The 22,945-nt window shown below is 43.1% G+C and overlaps 1 protein-coding gene across 8 annotated transcripts in view; it reads left to right on the top strand.

Annotated features, from left to right (window-relative positions):
- Nucleotides 1–22,945, top strand: part of PSD3 (pleckstrin and Sec7 domain containing 3) — a 119,795-nt gene that overhangs the window by 36,702 nt on the left and 60,148 nt on the right. For all 8 annotated transcript variants that reach the window (XM_052700359.1, XM_052700354.1, XM_052700353.1 and 5 more), the window contains 5 exons: nucleotides 1,144–1,350; nucleotides 1,455–1,535; nucleotides 4,837–4,949; nucleotides 7,391–7,449; nucleotides 11,340–11,429. In XM_052700359.1, coding sequence (XP_052556319.1) covers nucleotides 1,144–1,350; nucleotides 1,455–1,535; nucleotides 4,837–4,949; nucleotides 7,391–7,449; nucleotides 11,340–11,429 — 550 coding nt within the window. The remainder of the gene's footprint in view (nucleotides 1–1,143; nucleotides 1,351–1,454; nucleotides 1,536–4,836; nucleotides 4,950–7,390; nucleotides 7,450–11,339; nucleotides 11,430–22,945) is intronic.

Genomic DNA, 22,945 nt, shown 5'->3' with positions numbered 1-22,945 from the left:
TCACACATTAGCTCCCTGTAAACTAAGACTTAGTGGAAAGAATTTCTGTATAGTACTTTTTTTAAAAAATAGAAATGCTGTCACACACACACAGAACTGAGATTGTGCATAAATTTTCACACAAGTATCTGGGAAAAGCTTTTGCAGACTTTTAAAAAAAAGGTTTTTCCATGTGCAGGGAAATGTATGTGGGGGTACGCTTTCTTATGTAGAAGGTTTTTGCCTCTTTGAGGGGACAAGCAATACACAGCTTAGCCAGAACTTTCCTCTGGCAGCAGAAGTTGGAGGAATCTATAAATGTGTGATTTATATAAGGTGCCCTGGGACTGCTGAACATGCTGAATATCCTGACTCTGAGCAACTGATGAGGGAAATCACTACTGCCATGAGGGAACAGGAGGAAAGCGAGCAGCTCTCTGGGCTGGCCCGGTGGTTTATGTTTCTCTCCAGTTCTCCACACCAAGCTCCTTTCTGCAAGTCCTGCTGCTATCACTGGTGGAGCCTCCTGATGGGATGCCTTCCGTGTGTGGGCTGCATGGATGCTGCTAAGACTTCTGGGGAGGTTATCTGGGGAGTAGCATTGTTTCCAGGACAACTGGGGAAGAATGAGGAAGGGACTTGTGCTGATTCAGCATAGAGCTGCTCAACACCCTAGCTGGTTGGCTGCATTTTCCTGTGAAAAGTAGCTAATGGCTCGCTTATACAGAGGCCTCTTTACACTGTTCTCAAACGCATTGGGTACCTGCTGCTTGCAGATGATTGGATTAAAAAATACTAGTTCAAGAAGTAAGTGAGAAGCCATTATTGTCGGTGCAGTTGTGGGTTGACTGTAGCAGATGGCAGATTTCTGTTCAGTGAGCAGGTTTTGGACACGGCGTATTCAAAAGGTGAGTCTGAAGCACAGTGTGCTTCTAGAGTGGAAAACCCGTATTCGGATCTCCATGTTTAACTGTTATACTCTAATGGCGATTAAATAAATGTCCCTGTTCTACATAACTCCTTCAATTAATTGATACTTGCTCTATCACGTAATATCACTTTTGTACTATTAATTACCTTCTATTCTAAGAGGAATTAAATCCTTCTCAAAGCTGTGTGTTGTCGCCTTACTTTTTTTCTTCCCACATTTTTTGTATCTGATAGGGCTGCTGGACTACAGAATATGGTGTTAGACTCCAGTGCTGCCATGGGGAGCAATAAACTTCAGGAGAAAGATGCTGTTGGAGCCCTTGGCCATGATCTCAGCAATGGCAACAGCAGCAATTTGGAAGCAGCCAGGCACCTAGCTAAACGCCTCTACCATCTGGACAAATTCAAGCGCTCTGATGTGGCAAAGCATTTGGGTAAAAAGTACGTGCTGATGTGAGGACATATGTCCTGTTGTTCATGTTACTGATTTGGGGGAGTTCACTCTTGAATGACTAACTTTTCTTTTTTTCCTTCTTTGTTCAAAGCAATGAATTCAGCAAGCTTGTGGCTGAAGAATACCTTAAGTTTTTTGATTTCACAGGCATGACGCTGGACTTCTCACTCAGGTATATGCCTCTTTGCAAACCTGATGTTCTTGTTCTAATGACTGTGCTGTGTGCTCTGCTGTCCTGACTGAATAGTGGGAGTTTTAGATGGTAAAGAATGGAACTGGCATATTCTGGGATGGAGCATTTCTCTCCTGTTTGGCTTGGCATGCCACCACTGTAGCACTGTTGGAGCAGTGGCATTTCCTGGAGAGGGTGATCTTTGGGTGGACCTGCGTAGATATGATCCTTGATCCTTTTCTCCTTAACAGGGAGAAAAATGACATATCAGTGAACAGGAGGACTGCCAGGTGGAGCTGAGGAACGAAGGTGTTGCTCATGCTGAGCTGCATTGTGCTCACTGACTTTTTCACTGATGCTTGCTCTGCTTGGGTGCAGAGTGCAAAGCAGGGGCCAGGATTTCATGTGGCTCAGCAGCCCTCTTGCTGTGTCCCTCTGAGGCACCTAAAAATATGCAGAATGGCAAAAGCCTCTGTACTGAAAATGCCTATGAGTGTTTGGTTGCTGCCAGAATGGGTGTTTGAAAACCCCTCCTTCAAGTTTTGTTCCTTTTTACACCAGAATTAGGCCTCAGTTTGTTTTCAGGATTTTTTCTTAGGAGGCAGTGTACCAAATTTTTGTAGCAGTGGCCTATTGGCACAGTTGATGGATAGTTAAATGCTGACAGAAAAAGAGGAGGGACTTAAAGTGAGTTTCAATCATCTGACTTGGGTTACTCTAGAGGGTTATTATTTTTCACTAACTGTACAAACCCCAGAAGGCTGTGGGTTTTGTCAGTCTCCTTACAAATAATTTCCAGGAGGTCAGCTGCCAGCAACTGCATCTGAGCCGTGCCTCCGTCTGCAGGGCGAAAAACAGCACTCAAGTCCTGCACACTAACGGCAGTGGGAACACACCTGCAGAAGGGGTTAACAGAGTGCTACAATTCTGCATGCTCCAAGGAGCTGAGCACCAGCCCCCTGCAGGGTGGAGGATGCTGGTTCCTTGTTCTGGGTGTTAGGTGCCCTGAGGCGTGATTCTAAATATACCCGTCTTTTAAATTGTGAAATCCAACACCTAATTATTTTGCAGCACATTTTTAGGCGGTCTCTTCTCCCTGTGGATCTCCGGTTAATATTAATAGTTGTGACCTTCTCTAAAATATGCTCTCTCTGGCATGATACTTAGATGCTCAAAGAACTTGAGCCAAACTGCAGAGGCTGTCAGGCACCGTTAGCGCATAGAACAGTCTGAAGTCAAAGGATCAGCACGAACCCCAGTGGTATGCTACCCCACATATGCAGGAGTGAGAAGTAGCTGTGCCATTACTGCTGGCTTGCTGGTGAGCCGTGGTTTGTTAAAGCATGGTGATGTGTTGGCACACCACAGCCCATAGCTGCAGCCCTGACCCGCATTACCCCTCGACTGTGTGAAGCTGTTGTACGGTTTGTAACACGGTTGACGGACAGTCCAGGATACAATGACAGTCATTCATTGCCCAGCTCTGCTTCCACATGCATGTCACCTTGTGTCACTCATGCATCTTTCTTGTTTATTTAACAAGTGTTCCACCATTTGCCAATCCGAGGGGTCTTTCAGATGGGTAAATGTCCTGAAAACAAGGAGAGGCTTGTAGGTCTCTGTTGACAAGCATGAGCAGGGGCTATTGCTGGAGAGAGCCCGAGCTCTTCCAGCTAGTTGTCAAAAAGTTCCATTAGGGCAAGAAATAGGGTTGGATGAGAAATCCTGTAGAGACTCAATTGTATGTACTTGTGAATTTAGTAATTTGCAATACACTGCATGTGAAATGAAGTTATTACCAGGCAGATCACACTCTGTATGGGTGTGAGATGGATTGTGAGACTGCAAGTATGGTCTGTCTCTGACCTTACATCAAAGAAAAACAATTAATATTATTCTTCCAGGTCAGACAGACTTTCAGTGCTTCAGCAGCATATTCCTCACTTCTCAGATCTGGTGTTTCAGTCCTATGAAATATTTAAAATTTGTCTGTTAGGCACTCATTTTGTGTGCCTTCTTGCTTCAGACCCAAAAAGTCTGTGCTTTCAGGCTTTTCTTAGAAGCATCTTAACAAATGAGTGTAGCCTGATAGCACTGAGGTCATCTCTTGGCTGCAGATGTGGGGATTTGGGCAAATGCAGTAGTTAAAAGAGATGGCTCTGGGGAGCCATCCACAATGAGGCCTTCCAGTAGTTGAAGGGAGCATATAAACAGGAGGGAGAATGGCTTTTTATGAGGGTGGATAGTGATAGGACAAGGGGAATGGTTTTAAACTGAGTCAGGGGAGGTTTAGGTTAGATATTAGGAGGAAGTTTTTCACCCAGAGGGTGGTGACACACTGGAACAGGTTGCCCAAGGAGGTTGTGGATGCTCCATCCCTGGAGGCTTTCAAGACCAGGCTGGATGTGGCTGTGGGCAGCCTGCTCTGGTGGTTGGCGACCATGCCTGTGGCAGGGGGGTTGAAACTTGATGATCATTATGGTCCCTTTCAACCCAGGCCATTCTGTGATTTTATGATGCTTGATGAGATTTGGCTGCAAAAGGCTAGCTTTTCTAGCAGGAGCAATAGTGGAGTGGGAAGAGGCAGATGAAGAAGTCCCTTCTTTTTGCACAGGCTGTGCCCCTGTATGCATCTGCCCTCTGCCCAGGACTCAAAAGCAGTAGCAGGGCAGGTTTTGCTCTTTCTGCTACTGATGCACAACAGGAGAAATTTCTGTCCTCTTTCTCTCGTTTTCTGCAGGGCACATGGCCACACTGCCCTTCTGCAAGGTGACTGTTGGGTCATGGCTGCTGTGTTACATGTCCCACCAGAGTGAGGATTTCACATTCTGTCCCAACTCCAAGTGCCACTTCACCAAGTGCATATGCCTCACTTCACTGCCTGGATTAGTTCCTCTGATTTTGATGGAAATAATGATGGCTGTAAAGTTAAAAGGTGTAGGCAAAAAAAGGGCAGAGAACATCCTGGATGTATGTTGTACATGACCTGTTCCAGTGTCTTACCTGAAGAAATGAAAAACACTGAAAACTAAGAAAAATTAGTTCAGTTATTAAATTTGCTTGTTAGCTGGTGTATTCCATGGTTAAGACCAGTGGTAGTTTAACTCCTAGTTCATGTACTGTGATGTTGGAATTAACTGTGCATGGGTTGATAGTCTTTTCCTTGACAGGCTTCTTGGAGCCAACTGTTGGGCATGTGCTTATGTATTTCTTAAGCTCTATAGCTATATATGCTTCCCCTGTCTGAGGGGGATAGAAGGATTTATGATTTTAATTTCTCCTTTCTATGCAATTCTTTTAGGAGTTTCTTTAAAGCCTTTTCCCTTATTGGAGAAACTCAGGAACGAGAGAGAGTTTTAGTCCACTTTTCCAGCAGATACTATCAGTGTAACCCAAACACCATTTCTTCTAAAGGTAACTTTGCTTTTTACAAGAAGATGTTTAGTCTCCTTCTATCCTCCCCTTGTTTGTATGGTTGCATGTAGGGTGATGTATAACTGTTGTGCCATGCTTTAAAAATTGCCTGTTGTTAGCATGGAAACCCTTCATATTGTCCACACGTAATCATGTGTAAAGATCTTTAGGCATCCTCAGTGTAAATTCTTAGTTGATTTAAGATTTAAGATTTAAGTGCCTGCAGTTCTGTTTTTCGGTCTCACTGGCTCTGAGTGTGTGTGGGTGCCTGCACTCTAGCTACAGTAAATGAGAATGCCACCTTATCTGGAGGTGATGCAGTTCACTTTTCATACTCCAATCCATGCTTGTTTCTTCTCACATACTGATGCTGCACATGCCCATTCTTGCCAGTTACGTAGGTGAATTTTGGGTGCTGTAGACCCTGGCGAGTTTTCATCTTTACTAACATCAGTCAGAGTATTGCCTCCTTGCCAGTGTTTTCAGTCATTTTGGAAACTGATGAGAAAAATAAACAAGCAAGCACACAGATCGAACTCAAAAAAGTTGGCATTCAAAAGGAGGGCACACTGTCAGCTGGCATGGCTCCTGCGTTCAGTCAGCCACACCAGCAGTGGAATGTGACTGTAATTCCAGTGCTGGCTGATCACACACTGAGAAAGCTGAGAAAGGAAGGAGGGTGGAAAAGAAATATGCACAGGCTGAACTGTGCCTCTGGTTCTCTAGTGTAACTAAGGAGAAGCTGCTGCATTTGGAAGTGCTGTCTTGTTTACTTACCCCTTGTTTTGTGGTTAACCCTTGTTACAGTGAGATGGTATTTGCCATTTGCCCTCATTATATCTTTTTAGCTTCGCTGGCTTGCCTGTTAGACAAGAGAATAGGTAGCAGTAAGGCGTGATCTGCTCTTGTGCTATCTCTGTCCTCTTTCTTATGCCTTTCTTATTTTAAGTCAGGACAGGCAGTAAGTAAGAACAAGCATGTCATTTACAGATTAAAACAATGATTTGTGTTTTGATGTGGCTGCCTTACTCTAGTCCAAGTTGCAGAAAGTACATTTCCAGTTCAGAGCCTGAACAAGTGTCTGGATTAAAGTGAGTCCTGTAGACTTTGCATAGAGTCGAAATTTGTTGATGCTGAATTTCCACTGTCAGTAGTTAAGTGGTGCACTGCAGAAATGTGGTGTTTGTTTCTTTCAGTGGAAATCCAGGATTGCATTTGTTTTTCTCTTTTCTCCTTTTCCTTCTTAATCCTCTGGTTATATTTGTGATTTGGAATTGGGAATGCAAGCTGCTGTGGAGAAATGCGCTGACCTGAACAGAGGCACCACAATCTCAGATTCTAGCTGCTTCAGACTTACTATTGTTAGTGATGATAGTAGTACTTCTTTCACTCTGTGCTTTGCTAGAATTCTGTCACATTGGTTGGGTAGTAGGCCCTGTACGAGCATGATAAGAAAACATAGTAGTTGTCTTGAGGGTTGTCTTTTTGTAAAGGCCTTAGGCCTGTTGATCACACAGTCTTACTGACTTTTAAGATATGTATATCTCCGTCCACCATTTCTCTTCTTTTACAACACGGGAATCTGTATGTGATTTGGCTACAAGAGATTTTAATTGCAGCTCACTACAGGATGTCTTTGCTTTATAAGTGATCATTTTTCTCACCTCTGTGAGAGAAGATGACATCTGGTGTTTATAAACAAGAGAACAGATAAGTTTTTTTCGTAGTGTAATAGATGTTTGGAAACTGAATTTAAGCATTTGGAGATTGAATTTAAAAGAAATGCATGGAAAATGAGGAACATGAGAGTGGTGTCTACTTTTGAAAATGTTGATCCTTACTGACATTCCAAGCTGTATGGCAGTGACTCTGGGAGTGCAGTCAGGAATAGTGTGTCTTTTCTGGTGCCTTGTGGAGGACCTGTGATCAGGAGGTCATGCAAGACCTCCTTAGACATTGCTAGAGTACTCACTATCCAGCACGAAGTCTAGGCAGTGAAAATAAATGGCTGAAGTTATTCAGAATTCTCCACTGAACTGAGGAGGGGTCCAGAAGGAGAGAAAAACAAATACAATTGTTACGTTCTATCATACTGTACGGAAAAATAGCTGTTTTCTGTCTTCACTTTCTGTCCTAAACAGATAAAATAAAAAGGAATTAATTCAAGCTATGGTACTGATGTCAGCATGGTTTCCTGTCTAGTTTGCTTCATTTGTGGGTGCTGCAAGATAGTTTTGACATTCATTAAAATGTGAAAGAAAGGTTGCTCTGTTTTGGCAACTGTGGAATTACCTCACTGTTTGTTTATTTATTTGTATTTCTTGATAAGCAGATTACCATTAAAAAAAAAAACAGATTCAATTAGACTGTGGGGCTTGGTTTCATCCATCCTTAAGGGTACAGTCTTGAGTTTGCATGTGACTGGTTATATCTCTCTGCAGATGGAATTCACTGTCTCACGTGTGCCCTGATGCTGCTAAACACTGATCTGCATGGCCACGTGAGTATGAACAGCTTCGTATAGATTCCTGACAACTCTGTGCCTGGAGGTAACAGTCTTCTGGCAACAGAATCCCCTTGCTGATGGGCTGATTCTAAAGTACTCTGAACATCTCTGTTGCAGACAGCAAACAATGAGGTGGTTGTTCTCCCTGAAACTGCTGTAGTACAGGGCAGAACTGTCCAGCATGCCCAGGAGTACACAGGTCTAGGCCTGGTGTTGCACCTGATTTTACCATTATGTGTGAAGAAGCTCCTTGTCATTGAGCTCCTTCTTTTCTTGTCTCATCACCATTCTTTCCTGATGATGGCAGGTGGTTCTGACTGGGGAACTGTTGTTGGGATTGATTTCTCCTTTCCAGTGTGTAAAAATACTTGGAAAAGTGGAAGAAGGAAGAGAAGTGAAGAGAGACTGGGAAAGTCACAAGGGGAAGGTGTTGGTTGTAGGCCTTATGCTGCAGAGGGAAGATCTGGTAGAACCAGAGTTCTGCTCAGCCAGGGTAATTATGAGTGTGCCTGGTGGAGGGGTGTGGATACCCTGAGCTGAAGCCCCGCATTCCCCCAGCAAATGCCTCTCCCCAGTGGCTGCCTGGGGGAAGTAATTTTCTAGCTGAAATTTTCTTAGTCACACTGGAGCAAGGTGCCAGCAGCCCTAGGACATGTCTTTCAGCTCTCATGGTGCTGAAATAGGCTGCTATGCATAGTATTCCTGTGGTGGGAGGTGTTCTCTGTCCTTACACAGCAGGGATGTGGGTTGTGCAGAAGGTGACAGAGGCTTGTCCGTGGGGACAGGGGTAGCCTGGGCTACATGGTGGTGGGTCTGTCTGCAAGGGTTGCTCAGCCCCTGTGGGGCAGAGCTCTCTAGTGGGTGCAGGTAACAAAGCCAAGGCTTCTGTATGCTTCTCCAGGGATTTTGATGCCCGCTTCACATTGATTGAAGATCCCATTGATCTGAAGATAGTAGGAGCAGGAGAGGAAGGGGAGTTGTAAAGAATTTTGTCCCTGGAAGCTGGGCTTACCTTAGCTTAGAAGTGCGTGGGACAGTGAGTGGAATTTGGGGAGCATGCCTCGGTGTAATTCTCAACCTTCTCTGCTTTCCTTGATTACATTGCACTGCCTGCACAGGTATTCTGTTACACAGGGTAGCAAACAGCCTGGCACAACAGGGAGGGAGGACTGAATATTGTGCCTGAGCTGGCAGTGTTGCGTATTGCTCTCTGTGATTCTTTAGTGGGCTTTTTTTAGCCCACTGGAGGGAGAGAGGTGCTCTGGCCCTTCATTGCTGCTGTTGATTTGCAGCTGAAACTGGGATGGTTGAGTGATATACAGTGTAACGTTGGAGACTGTATGGAGCTACATGTATGGAGCTCTAATGTTTGCCAGACTTCTGCATATGTGTTGCTTCTCTCTGTCCCTCTGGGATTTCCTTTAATTTTGGTATTCTTCTGTTTTTCTTTTTCTGCATAGCTGGTAAGTTAGGCATTTCTGACTTGGAATGCAGCTCCTTGCACAAATATACTAATTGCCTGTTTCCTAACAAAGACATAATGCTTCAACCTGACCTGCGCATGATTCTACAAGAGCAGAAAAGTTTGAGCCTGTCTACACTGAGCTTTTTTTGTTGCTGACAATACTAGAAGTAACTGCAAATACTTTTGTTTCATAGTGAGCTCGATTTCTTGTGAGGCCTCCAGTCTGTACCTTCCCTTAACTCTTGTAGACAAACTCTTACTTTTTCCTTTATTTGCCCCTGCTTTACAACACTTCTTTCTCTTCATAAATACAGCATTTTTGCTAGCTATGTCTTGGAGATGCATGCTCGCTTTTCTGCAGGCAGGCCATTATCCAGACTGTAAGAACATGTTAGAGAGGTAACTGAGTTCAGGGTAGCTCTAGACTTCCACACACATGTTTTGGAACCTGCATGGCACTGTGTGGAGACATTAGCTATGGTCCTGAAGCAAAACAGCCATTCATTTGGAGTACTAATTATCTCAATAAGTAAACTGGACCATACTGCAGTTGGGCTTGGTCAGTGTGGAGAATTACAAACTGCTGTGGAGGAAGCAAACAGAAACAGTCTGATATCTGTAACAGGGAAGAAAGAAGGTGTTTGCACGTTTATGAGAACAGCTCCAGCTTGCGCCCAAAAACTGCACTTATGAGCTGTATTCAGCAACCAGAGGGCTAGGGTTGTAGCCCTACTATGTTGTTAAGATCTTTAATGATGTGGGAAGCGCTGTGTGCCCCTCTGGAAGTAGGCGTATTCCTGCATGTCTGCTTTTTGCAGAACTATATGGCCAAAGACTGTGGAATCTCCCTTTGCATTAGATAGGGTTGATAGTCAAGGTTTGGCGAATTCCCAGTTTTCTCTAGGCCTCTGTTATGGAATGGGAGTAGTTGAGCAGCCCAAGCAATCATGTAGCTGTAGCATTGAATAATCTATGTTACTGACTCATCCCTTTCTTAGCTTTTAACTTCTGTCTGCATAAAGCTCTTCCAGAGTAGGCTGTCAATATTTCACATTTTATTGGCAAGGCAGGGCAGAGGGCATAAAGTTGGAAGGCTGCTTCCTCAGGGGAATAGTAAGCAGTCTGTTTTGCATGCAGAAACAAGGCAGGTACCTTGTAATGCACTTACATTAGTCAGAGGGAGCAAGTGCAACAACACTGCTTATTGGGACACAGTACTGCAGGTGGAGGTTTGCAGCTTGGTAGCCTGATAGAGGCTAACTCAGTTGACCTAGTAGATTATGGTTAGTTTTTATTCTGAGCCAGGGCATACCCTGACCATGGAGTAGACTCACCACCTTGTCCTCTCTGGCATCTGTAGAAATACTGTGGTCATCAGAGAATCCTGATTTCCCATTGTTCCTGTTGTGTTTCTTCTTATGCTTTCTTTTTGATATTACCATTTCTGTCTGCACACAAGGCTTCCCACATGCAAGTTTGGGGTTTCTAGCACACGGGGCACTAGGGAGACCTAGCACAGACGCTTTCACTGATGGCTGACTGAAACTGAGATTCAGGTGCAATTTAAGGCAGCCTCAAGCCTCCACGTGAGGTGATTTTGGACCAGCAGGCATTTGCTGAAAGACTGTGGCTCAGCTGGATAATTTCAGACAATGAATGAAGTAGAAAAAGAAAAAAGTATTACCTGGAAATGTCAGAGAATCATAGAACATTCTGAGCTGAAAGAGACCACGGATCATTGTGTCCACACCCGGCTCCGTACAGTGCTGCCCAGGATTCAAATCCTATGTCTGAGAAGTTGTCCAAACACTTACTTGATTTTTGGCAGCTGCGGCCTTGGCTACTGCCGTGGCAGCCTGTTGGTTGCCTACTGCCCTCTGGTGAAGAACCTTTCCTAACACACCCCTGATCCTCCACTGACAGCAGCTCCACCTCAAGTTAATCTCAGCGCTGTGACTCAGAAAGTGGGTGCTTCTGTGTATCTAACTGTTGCAAGGCAGTTGCTACTGGACGATTGGAAGGCTAAGAGAGAGGTCTGGAAAGAGCCTCAGTTTTTTGTTTCTTTGTGCCTCGCAACAGATTCAAGTAAATATTTTCTTTCAGAGACTGAGAGAATCTTTGGAAACATGGGGTGGAAGGCACAATGCGTATACCAGTGAGCTTTAGCACCACCCTGTTCATTACTCTACAGTACTTAGCTTTTTTCTATTCAGATGGGCCCAAATGCACTTTGCTGTTTCCAATTAAGTTCACAAAGAGATGCTTGCCTTTAAGTAATGTTGGCAATGACTTCTTAGTAACATCTGCCTTGGGCTTGATTTAAAGCTGGGAGATGTCATTTATCTGAGATGTTGCATGTTTATGTCGTTTTAGGAAGTAGCATGGCTGTAGTGCTTTGTTTCTCTGTTATCTTTTCCAGAACATTGGGAAAAAGATGACCTGCCAAGAATTCATTGCTAACCTCCAAGGGATGAACGATGGTAAAGACTTCCAAAAAGAACTGTTGAAGGTAAGAAATGAACTGCAGAACGTGGGTCTCAGTATCAGTGAGACAGCTCACACCCTGCTTGTGTTTTCTGAATTGTAAAACAGACTGTATTTCTTCTCCTAAACTATATGCAGTATATACAATGTATATTCTATTGTTTTCCTTCTGTCTTTACTTGAAGGTGACTGAGACTACATGCAGCATGAACAGTCAAGACCTATCTTCAGTGGGGCTAGCTTCAGAGCCATATGTCTTAAAAGCTCAGGTGGCCATGCAGTCTCAGATTGCTGTCTCTTGATTCAATCAGAGAGAAGCAGCCAGTTGGTTCTGACTATTGAATACATAAGGACTAATCCTGAATTGTGTATCTGGAAGGCGAATGGTTTTTCATCAAAGGTGCTTTGGGGTTTTCACGTCAGAGCAGATGTAATTTCAGATTACAATGTGCTGTCTGGTACAGACTGCTTTGCTTCAGATTTTATTCATTAAGTTTATGCCAGTAGTTAAATCTGAAGAACTGGGAAAGAGGCTGAAAAAGGTGGATCTTGTTTCATTGTCGGTAATAATGAGAATGTTTCATTTCTCTTTTTGTGTGATTGTTGGCATGAAACAGCAGTCTGTTTGAATGAGGAGAGGAGTGCATACACCAGAGTTCATAATTTTTTTTTGTAATGGAAATAATAATGAGAGGTTGCTGCATCTGAGGTCTGACCCAAAGCCTATTGAGGTAAATCAAAAGAACTGCTGCCTCTTCTGTGGGCTTTGTAAGGCCTATTGTGAATTGCAGATGAACCTGCGTAACTGTAAGTGGCAGTCTTTGTTTTCTGGTAATTGGTAGTTTCTCCAGTTTCTCCAGCTTTCTGGGGAGGACAAGACCAAGTGCCAGGTCCTGCACTTTGGCCACAACAACCCCAGGCAGCACTGAGGCTTGGGATAGAGTGGAAGACTGTGTGGAAAAAAAGAACCAGGGAGCATTGGTCGATACTTCACTGAACACGAGCCAGTAGTGTGCCCAGGTTGCCAAGAATGCCAATGGCTTCCTGCCTTGTATCAAAAGTAGTGCAGCCAGCAGGAGCATGGAGGTGATCATCCCCCTGTAATCATTACTGGGGGGGGTGAACCTCGAGTACTGTATTCAGTTTTGGACTCCTCACTAAGAGACACACATTGAGGCCTTCATATGTGTTCAGAGAAGGACAGCAAAGCTGTGAGGGGTCTGGAGCTCAAGTCTTATGAGGAGTGGCTGAGGGAGCTGGGATTGTTCAGTCTGGAGAAGAGGAGGCTATGGGGAGATTTTATTGCTCTCTCAACTGCCTGAAGGGAGGTTGTGGTGAGGTGGGGGTGGGCCTCTTTTCCTGCACAGCTGGTGATAGCACTAGAAGGGAATGGCCTCATGTTGTGCCAGGGAAGGTTCAGGATGGATATCAGGAAAAATTTCTTCTCAGAAAGAGTCGTCAGGTGCTGAAATGGGCTGTCCAGGGACATGGCTTAGTCACCATCCGTGGAAGTGTTCAAGAACTGTGTGGGTGTACACTGAGGGACAAGGTATAGAGGGGAAATATTGGTGGTAGGTGTATGGATATCTTGAAGGTCTTTTCCAACCTTGGCAGTTTTGTGTTTCTGTGATTCATTGTAACGAACTGGGAATGTAAACTCAAACCCCTTGTTATTAGTTTTCACATCTTTATTTTTAAGATCTGAACGCAATGCTCATCTGTCAGTAGCATCGCTTGATTTTTTTTCATGGAAGTTCATTTGTTACTCTGTCATAGAGAGACGTGTTAAGATTAATTTTCAAGCTAATTGCAGCCCTTATTGAATAAAAAGATCTCCAGGCTGTGTTTAAATAACCTTCAGAGTGTACTGAGGAGAGATTTCCACTGGTTCTTACCTGCTGTTTATTTTTCTGCTGACAGAAGTACAAAGTTGAGGCTGAATCTTGGTGTTTATTATTGACCTTCAGACTAATGCTGAGACTGGCTGGCTCTTTGCCAGCCCACTGAGAGCAAGAGAATGGGACTCAAGATGTGCTGGAGGCAGTAGGATGGAAGAAACCTGATGCCAGCATCCTGCTTCATTTGAGATGTTCTGCCTTTCTCTGCTTGCTGCCCTAATGCTTTCGGGACAGATGTGGCACCCAGCTGTGGTTTGTCATCTCACTTGTCTGAAGATATTCTAGATGTTCTGCCCCTTGTTCTATTAATGTACTGGTGAAGAGAAGCAGAGTGCATGGCAGTGAACATGCATTTCAATTGCTACATTACTGTGTCCCCAGCAGCTACCCTGACACAAGTTGTGTGATTACAAAGATTTAGCTGAAATTAAATTTGCATTAGCGTCAATAAATTAAATTCACAGAACCCTACTTCAGCACAGTGCTGAAGTGCTTTTGGCTTGCTGGTGTGTTAGCAGGACAGCTAATGACAAGCAACTGAGGCTGCTGGCCGATTCCCTGCAGCTCTTCAAGGTTTCTGTGAGAGAAGGACCATTTCCACAGGGTGGCAGTGTGCCCCTGTGAGAGCGAGATACTGACACCCACGATGTGGTTGGGAAGTAATTGTGCTTTTCTGCCTCTGGTCCTCCTGCATTCCCCTCATGGCTCTGAGATGAGCGTTTCATCACTGTACAAAGTCTGCAGCTTTGCATAGCCAAGCCCCAAAGCAAAGCTGAGCAGTGTTGGAATTGCAAGAACAGGGGAGAGGTCTTAACAAGTGATTTACAAGTGGTATTCATCCAGGACTTGGAAGTGCACTGCAGCTTTTGTGGTGGGTCTGAAACACAAAGTCAGTCAGGGCTGCAAATCGTGCTTGAGATATCCAGAACACTCAGGGCTTGCAGGCAGAAGTCAGGTCAGTTGCTACAATTTCCCTTAGTTCCACTGAGCATAAAGTGTAGCCTTGGGTGCTTGTTTCGTCAGAATGGGAAAAAAGGCTTTCAGTGGGCATGTATGAACATGTGAGGAAATTCAGTTCTTCTTTATACATGATCAGCCTCAGAAAACTTTGGATGTGAGATCTGATTGCACTTTTCTCCCTGCTATTCCCATGAAGGACCCTACCTTTGTTTTATTTTTTATTTTTTATTTTTTCCCAACAACAAGGCCACTGTAGTAAACATCATCAGGCATTGTTGTTCAGACCATAATTCTCAGTGTCATTGACAGTGCTTTGGGAATGGGGATTTTCTTCTGGCTAGCAGGCAAATGAGAAATGCTAATATGGTTTCACTCACTGTGTGTTTTTTTGTCTGTTCATTAACAGTGAAAATGGTTTCACTTTTGTACACCCATCTGCACAATGGCTCATCTCTTTTTCCTTTTTTCTCCCTCCTTCTGTTGGAGCTGAGGTTGCCTTTAGAGCTAGGACCCATAATGGCAAGTATGCCCAACCTCTGATTAACAGTGTGTTTCTCCCTATGAGATCTGCTTGCAGTATTCATATATTCAGTGCTTTGCCAGGCAGACAGATAAATGCACCTTCCATTTTATTCCATTTTAGTTCTGGTTTGACCATCTGTCACACATCCCATTAATCTGCCATCAGCTGCTAGTAAAGACCAGAAGTAGAGACAGTAGCCTGATTTTCATTACGTGCTGTCAGTGCATGTAGACCTGAGTGTTGTAGTTTATACTTATTGCAGAGTTCCTGTATACCTTCAAAGTGGAAGCAACTCCTTGTAAATAAGAAGCAGCATCCCAAGCTGTGATTCATTGAATCACAGGACTATCTTTGTGCGGCTGACCGGTGTTAAAGGTGAATCAAGCCTTTTAAATCCAGGCAGATTAAGGTTATTGAAATGAAATTTTTCAAAGTCAAGAAAACCTTTTGTAACTCCTGTTCTTTGGCTCTGAGCTCTCACACTCAAAGCATACAAATAATTTTATTTTATATCAAGCTGGGTAAGGTGATCCTGAATTACTAGCAGTGTTTTCTTTTCAGCTTTGATCTGTAGCAAAGGTCACTGTGCCATTGTGAGTCTAAGTCTTGGAAGGAGGCTTGTGAGTACAAAGAATTGTGACTACCCTTGTTCTGGCTGGTGCTGCAGTACTCTGGTATGGGTGGGCTCAGTGCTTACCCCTAAGGTAGACTGTGAATGGCTTTCTTAGCAGCATTTACAGATGGAGACAAGTGACAGATTTTACCAAGACCAAGAAACGTAGAGAGACTCAGCCACAGCATTGATCTCTTCAGAGCAGGTGTACCTGAAACCCCAGGTTAGCTACTGCAAATGCCACTGTAGAAAGTGAAAAAGCAGGAGAGATTCTGCACCTCCATTAGTGAGAGTGAGCTGAACACATCAGAAATAGTTACAACAACAACTGCATCAAATATGTGGGCTATTAGCCAGAGGGAATCCATTACCAGATCATTGTTTGTTTATTCCTAAAGAAAGGCAGGCCATGGTTAGTATCCAGCAACTTTGAAGGGAAATGAAGTCACTCTAGGGGAATATCGGGAACCTCAGGAATCTCGTCCCTACGCTGCAAGATTAGCTTACTGCAGCCTAATTCCTCCTTGTGCTCACACCAGCTTTAACCTGATATAGTCATACCATCACCACTGATTGTACTGTTATCTAACTATTGTCTTCCTTCACTTTGTGAGAGTGGCTAATGAAGACAAAATAGTCTAATTTTGGCCATGCTTCATTTCCCACAGGCAGTGTGGCCCTACCTAATGCTGTGCTGGTAAAATGGTGGCCACTGTGTCTTCCTCTTTCTTCTTGTTCCATAAGGGAAGCAATAACAAAGAACTTTCTTATGTGAAGAAAAGTGACCCAATCCTACAGAGTGTGCCAAGAGCCATCTCTGAAGAAATGGATCCCTGCATTTGTTAGGCAGTACTTCGATTGTGTGATGCTTTCCATCGTAGGAAAAATACTTGATTGTTAGGCCATGTACTGAGATCCCACCTGCCTGTGTTGTTCCGCATGTGTCCAAATTCCTTGGCATCTGTAGTGTCTAAGATAACTTGTTTGTGGAGAATCATGGGAGTTCGTTGTGTCACAATTGCATGGGTTGTGCTGGAAGGAGCTACTAGGAGTCTACCTTCATTTCTGTACATCTGCAACACCCCTGCTGTTCCTGACTCTGGTGACTCTGTTGTGCCCCAGGAGGAACACTGAACACAAGCTGTACCTGTCCATGTGTCTTCTGGTGGAGGTGGTGGCTCTTATCCAAGGTATCAGGCAGATCACCAAGCTGAAGGGGCTGGGATGCTTGACAGGGACTTGGCTAGAGCCCAGTAGGGACTGCTGATGGAGATAAGGCTCCAGTCCTGCATAAAATATCTGCTTTTTCTCAAAGGCTATGTTTTTGGCTGGGCTTTATCTCCCAGGGAAGCGCTGTAATCAAGTGACCAAATTAAGTGGGAGTCACTGGTGCTGAACTCTTCTGAAGAACCAATCTTCCTTAATTTCCTAAATGATATTAATTCTTGATTAGGATTCTTGGGATATGCAATTTCCTATAGAAGCTGCAAGGTAGAGTTTATCTCATTTTACTGTCAGTTCCCTGCACTTTAATTAAGGCTTTTTTTTTTTTTTTTTTTTTTTTTTTTTGCCAGTCTTTGTCTCCTATCTCTCCTCCTCTCTTTCCCTGTTTAAAAATCACCCAAGGCAAACACTCAGTTAAAAGACAATTGTAGGCATCTTGCTTGATCCTTTCCCATCATTTCAGGTGTTTTGTGATGAAGAATAAGCATCAGTAAGCTAACTTTTTGTTCCCATATTGTTTACTCAGAAGAAATCACACTAATCAGGCTGCTGTGTACACTCCTAATTGTTCATCTGCAGTCTCTATAGTTCCATTTTATGGCCAAAGCTCTTCAGCAAGGAATTTCCACCTTCCTGCTATTGCTGAATGGAAAAGAGAGCCTGTTAAATTCACAAGAAGAGAGTTTGTAACAGCATGCCAGAAGGGACAGTGTTTATTGCTGGAGCACTGTGCAGCTGTGGGCAAGGCATGGGAGGGGAGAGGAGAAAATGTCTGTCCTAGAAGAGCCAGAATTCTGCTTGGCAGGAATCAGGACTTACCTCCTTGGTTCCTCTCCAGAATGAAGTTTTTCCTTTTTAAAATGTTTCTGCTGGGATAATGTTTCTGGGTCAGCTATTTCTTATGTTTGAAATGAAAGATCGGTTACTGAAGGCCTCTTTCAGCTGCTAGGAGACAACTGAGTCTAATCCAGTGGCATAAAAGTCAGAGAACGCAGGATAAAACCATTAATCCTTGTCTTTAACAGTTGTTTGTGAAAACCTACTTTGCTTTCCATCACCAAGAGCCACAGTAACAGTGACTGAAGGGAACACCTGGATTGCTTTTGCTTTCCTCCATCCTCAGTCAGGACTTTCCTGCAGCGATTAGCTTTGATTGCTTTGGCATGTAATACTGGGTGTTGTAGCTTATCCTCTGTAGGATAGTAACCAGCTCAAGCATGTCTGTGCAGAACTGTCAGTTAAGCCAGGTTGTGGTGATGTGCACACTGCTTTAGGTTCTGCTAGTAACATAGATTCTGACACTCCTTTGCCCAAGGCGACATGTACATCTATTTAATTTCGTGTTCCTGGAATTTGGTTCAATTCATATAAAATTAAAAACCCCAAAACTGTATGTGTCTCCCAAACAAGCTCAGGTATTATGTCTAAGAAAGCAATGAAAGATAAAAAGAAGTCTAATGCTCTCCACTGCCTTTCTGCCTCTGAGCAGGGAAGGTAAAACTTTCAAAAGGCCTTAAAGTGTAAAATTTTGTAATGATGAGGCAGGAATGATGATTTTTCTGTGTAGTCTGGAGGTGGTCTGAGGCACTGCTTATCTTGGTAGGAAGTGGGCATTTAGAGATGGGTCTGTTTCTGCTTCCATGGCCTGCATTTCTCTGAGTTATTTTTCCTGTCCAGCCTTTTATCTCTGTGCTTTTGGAGTGTTATTCAGAAGATTTCTCCTAGCCCACCAGCCTTCTATGTCAGCAAGAAGTGAAATCCAAGCAGTTGTCCAGGAGTTTTCTGCTAGGACTAGCTGCAATTACATGGCTCAATACCAGGCTCCTAAGAATGCTGGGGAGGGAGAGGGAGGGATTTTCATCTGTGGATGCAGAGTCTCAATAGTATCTTGTACAAGTTGATCAGGCGAGTGAATCATTTCATGTTTAGCTTTTCCATCTTGTTGGGTAGCCAAGGATGTCAGTTCTTCTCTAGTTTAACCAAAATGCTTTGCAGCTCCCAAGCACAGATGTTTCTGTGTGGACCTTCCCGTTTCTTCTGCTGTCACTATGAAAGATACAGAATGGTAGTCTTCAGCAGTGCTGTGCTGTGCCACCTTAAAGAAGGAATTTCAGGCTCTTTTTGAGCTGGGAAATCTCTAATACAATGTCACACGTACATTTTGGTCCCTATGACATATTACTCCCACCTCCATGTAGGTAGAAAACAAATTCTGAAAAACATTCTTTGATCTTCCACCCACTGATCTGCTTGAAATTTTAGTTCTGTACAGCAATTCAAGGAGTAGGAATATAATTTATACCATATTTAAAAAAAAAAAAAAAAAAAAAAGGAGAAAACATTACTTCCAACAGTTTGGGGAATTATTGCCATAAATCTTTGGTATTCCTACCTTCTGTTAGTCATCACACTTTTGCAATGACATGGGATTTCTCTGTGACCTAGATACACTTTCAGGCAAATGTACTATGTTGCCACTTGACTTTCTATATGTGTTTATATATATATGTTTACAATATTTATTTCATTTTATTAATATTAAATATTTAATATTAATATTAAATGGATATTAAATGGAACATCTAGTTTCCTACTGGGATCTTACTTCTTTGATTGACAACATATTTCTAAGATCTTGGTAAAAATGCAAGGCAAATCCAAGGCACCTGTTTTCTGCTGACTGATTGTCTTTGGCAGGCATTGTGAGGGCTGTGATGGCTTGCTCCTGCGGCTGAGGCAAGGCAGACATGCCTTCATAGGTGTATGCATTGGTGGAGGACAGGGATGCTGGAGGCTATGCCTATTTATCCTCTGTGGGCTGTTCCTGCCACAGAGAAAGGCATGCAGTGTAGGCAACACCCATGTGAAACTTTCGTGGCTCTCAAAGTGGCCTGGATTTTTATTTTTATTTTTATTTTTATTTTTATTTTGGTGTGTGTTTGTGTTTGCTGTGTGAATCACAGGGAGGCATTGAAGAAGGGCTGTTTTTTAATGCAGTCCCGAGGGGAGTGCTGAGTGGTGAGGGGTTTAAGTTGTTGACTGTAGCGTGCTCTCTGCGGCTATAAAGGCAGCAGTTGTTTGTGGCTGACAGTTGGCTTGGCAAGGGTGTTCAGTTTGCCTTATTGAGGCCATTTAGGAATGTTTTTTTGTGGGGGGATGGGAGAGATTTCTAGATTTCCTTGCTCTCTCCTCTAGCTATATTTGGCAGCTTTAACTTAAGGAGTTTGGTGGTCTCTGTGAGTTGATACTTATTATATGGCTCCATTCATTTCTGCCAGCTGTATTTGCAGTACATCCTAGTTTCCAGAAGAATGATGCAGGAAGATAAATTTTTTTCCTCTTAAGACTATGCTGCTTGGCCAAGGAACTCAGTGAGACCCCAGTCTGCAACACTGAGCTGTTTCGTGATATACTGTGAAGAATCTAAAGATGGGTAACTGCATTCCTTTGCTTGTAATGCTAATCACTGTAAAGAGGGCATGGTTTCTTTGAATTTCTGTTACTGTAAAAGAGCTTTTTCCATTAAACTTGTGCTCTTCCATCATTCTCAGCAAAACAGTACATCTTAGGAATAATTTATTTTGGCTCAAGGTATAGCATGAATTCTGGAGAAACAGAAGTACTAGAATTGATTGATTATTCCACCAGCCAACGTGGTTTCACTCAGGCTGCTTTTAGTGACTTAGTGATGTAAAAAGCCAGTAGTAAACCTTAGCATCTGTGGCTGCAAGTCAGCCTCTATCACAGATGTGCTTCTGGCCTGCTAAAGTAAAGCATACAGTTTTAAGTTACCCTCGTGGGCACATAGGAACAGTGCTTGTATTTTTATGGTACTGTGACTTTATGTGCTTTGTTTCATGGTTGAGGTGGTCTCAAAGTACATGCCAATGCAGTTACAATAGCTTAGTTGACAGGGGATAGCCTCAGGCTGTAGTAATTTGACCAGTTTCTATTGTAAGGATTACTTTCCATACTGTATGAGAAATCAGTCATCTCCAGGGATTCCTTCAGACTATGTCACACAAGTACTACAGTATGACCTGCAAAAGACTCTTTCTTGAGGACATCAACAAGTGTTTTTTGCTAGTGAATCTGCTGACAGTGAGGTAAAACCAAGCATCTCTATAAATCTTGGGTAATAATCTCCTGCAGATAGTGGAAAATATAACTATCTTATGGAGGAAACTAGGAGGATAATTTTGAAAATTTCAGTTGATATCTATTGTTCTCTCACCATACATAAAACTTGTTACCATTAGGTTTCCGTGTTGACCTTGTTGCTTATGCATGTAAAAACAAAATTGTCGCTCTACTATTTCTGCTATTAACAGGGATGGCAGTTGGAGACATTAAGATTTAATCTCAGTTGTCAGCTCCCCTTGGTTATCAGACCTCAGAAATCATTATTTTAATATACTGTAATGTCAGTTAAGTAGTGTCACTGTTGATCAGTTGTTGAGCTTTAGTTCTGTAGCCATCATGTATGAGCAGTTTATCCAGTAAAATTAACTTTACCCTTCACATCTGTTTTTGGGGAGAAGAGCAAAACAGGCATGAAGAAAGAAGAAAAGCAATCTTCTTATGAAAGAAGATTTAATGTTTATTTAGCAAACAAGAGTATATAAAAGCAGTATTAAATACTGCTGCTTTCCTGTGCTGCACAAATATGTGATTACTGACTCTTGAGTGTGTATTTTAGGTAATTGATGTGTGTATGTGTATTGTTAGCTTTTGTTGATGGTGTTGTCACTGGGTTCAGCTTCATTTGCTTTAGCCCAAAGTTTCAATTCACCTTTAAGCTTATGGTTTGCATGTTAGAGATGCTGGTAGAAGGTATCCATGAATAGGGTCACTGTCCTTAAGGTCATCCATGTGATGTCACCATGCTGTTCTTGCTCAATGCCAAACGAGCATCTCTATTCTGCTCCTTGGCTACCAACTCTTTGCTGATCTCTGATCAAAGAGAAGACCATGGCTTCTTGCCTCAACTGGAAATTCCATTGGGTGCAGACAGCTTTTATTTTTTTTTTTCTGGTATTGCACAGACATACCAGTCCCTCCTTAAAGAAATTACTTTTATCCACCTTTACATTAACAATCCACTTCTTTTCTCCCTCAGAAATCCCTGTTGTTTAGTTACAGATGCAAATCAATCCTGCTTGATATTTCTAAAATACTGGGAACTCTAGTGTTCAAGAGTGATCTTTCCGTAGAGAAAAAGCAATTACTGTGTACACAGGTCTACTCGCTCAGTCTAGACTATATGACTGTATTAAAATTTACAGATGAAAATTAGGGACACTGATAAAAACCTAGGTTAAAGATACTTATGGTTTCAAAAGCATTGACTCAAGGAGCTCTCTGTGTTTGAGAGTATTAGCCTACAAGTGTTTTCCATGCTCTGTCTTGAGGTGAGAGGAAACAAATATGAACATGAGGCAACCTGTCATCCTTGATATTTTGGATTGCTTCTTACTTACTGCTGAACCAGACCTGGTCTCCTGTAAATTCAGGTTCCTATCCTGCCTTAGGTTCTGCTGACCTTAGCTTGGAGAATGCTAGATAGTGAACTACTGCTTAGGTGCTGTTGATGCTGGCAAGGGAAGAGAATTGTTTCGGTGATTCAGTCTAGCTTGTGTTTAATAATGAAATTGCTCTGTAAGTTGCACACTGGCCTAGGTCTGCATGCGGTACCTAAGAAATATAATTATTTCAGATGCATTGAAGGTGCTTGGGGAGGTGGCCTTATAAATCTGAGAGCAAGATTATTCTGCCTGGGCGGGGGGCTGGTAGGTTAGGGAGTGATGTGTGGCCATTTATGTAGCACCTGTTGGGACCTGCTGCTTAGCTCTTCTGGAGCTGTTTGATTGGAGCGTATTTCCACTAAGAAGATTTTCTTGAAAAGCTTTTGCACTAGCAGTGGATAATATCAGTTGGGTTAAGTAGCATAAAATGCTTTCTGGGAAGTGGTACAAGTAGCTTTGAGCATGAAGTTGATTGTTGTCAGAGTAGAAGAGTCTTCTGTTACCTTCCTTGCAAGGTCAGTTTGTGTAGAATGGCTGGAGTTCATTTGCAGTGTGGTGCTTAAGTGTGAGATGGGGATGGCCCTTCTAGACCAGACTGTCATGGAAATTCATTTTGCTCTTTCACTAGATGGGAGAAGTCAATAGTCAAGCAGGATAAAGGCTGGACCTGTGGAGAATCAGAAATTTCTCAGGGAGTTTTTGTTCTGATGTTTTCATTCCTTGTTCCCTGCTTCAGTGAGCACTGCCCTTCAGCATTGCCCACAGCAATCATGGCCTGCAGTCAGCATCTGTGTTTAT

The sequence above is a fragment of the Tympanuchus pallidicinctus genome, unplaced genomic scaffold (genome assembly GCF_026119805.1).
Source record: "Tympanuchus pallidicinctus isolate F22 unplaced genomic scaffold, pur_lepc_1.0 scaffold4, whole genome shotgun sequence".
Lineage (NCBI taxonomy): Eukaryota > Metazoa > Chordata > Aves > Galliformes > Phasianidae > Tympanuchus > Tympanuchus pallidicinctus.
The sequence above is the reverse complement of the archived record's forward strand: the minus strand, read 5'-3'. Positions and strand labels throughout refer to the sequence as shown.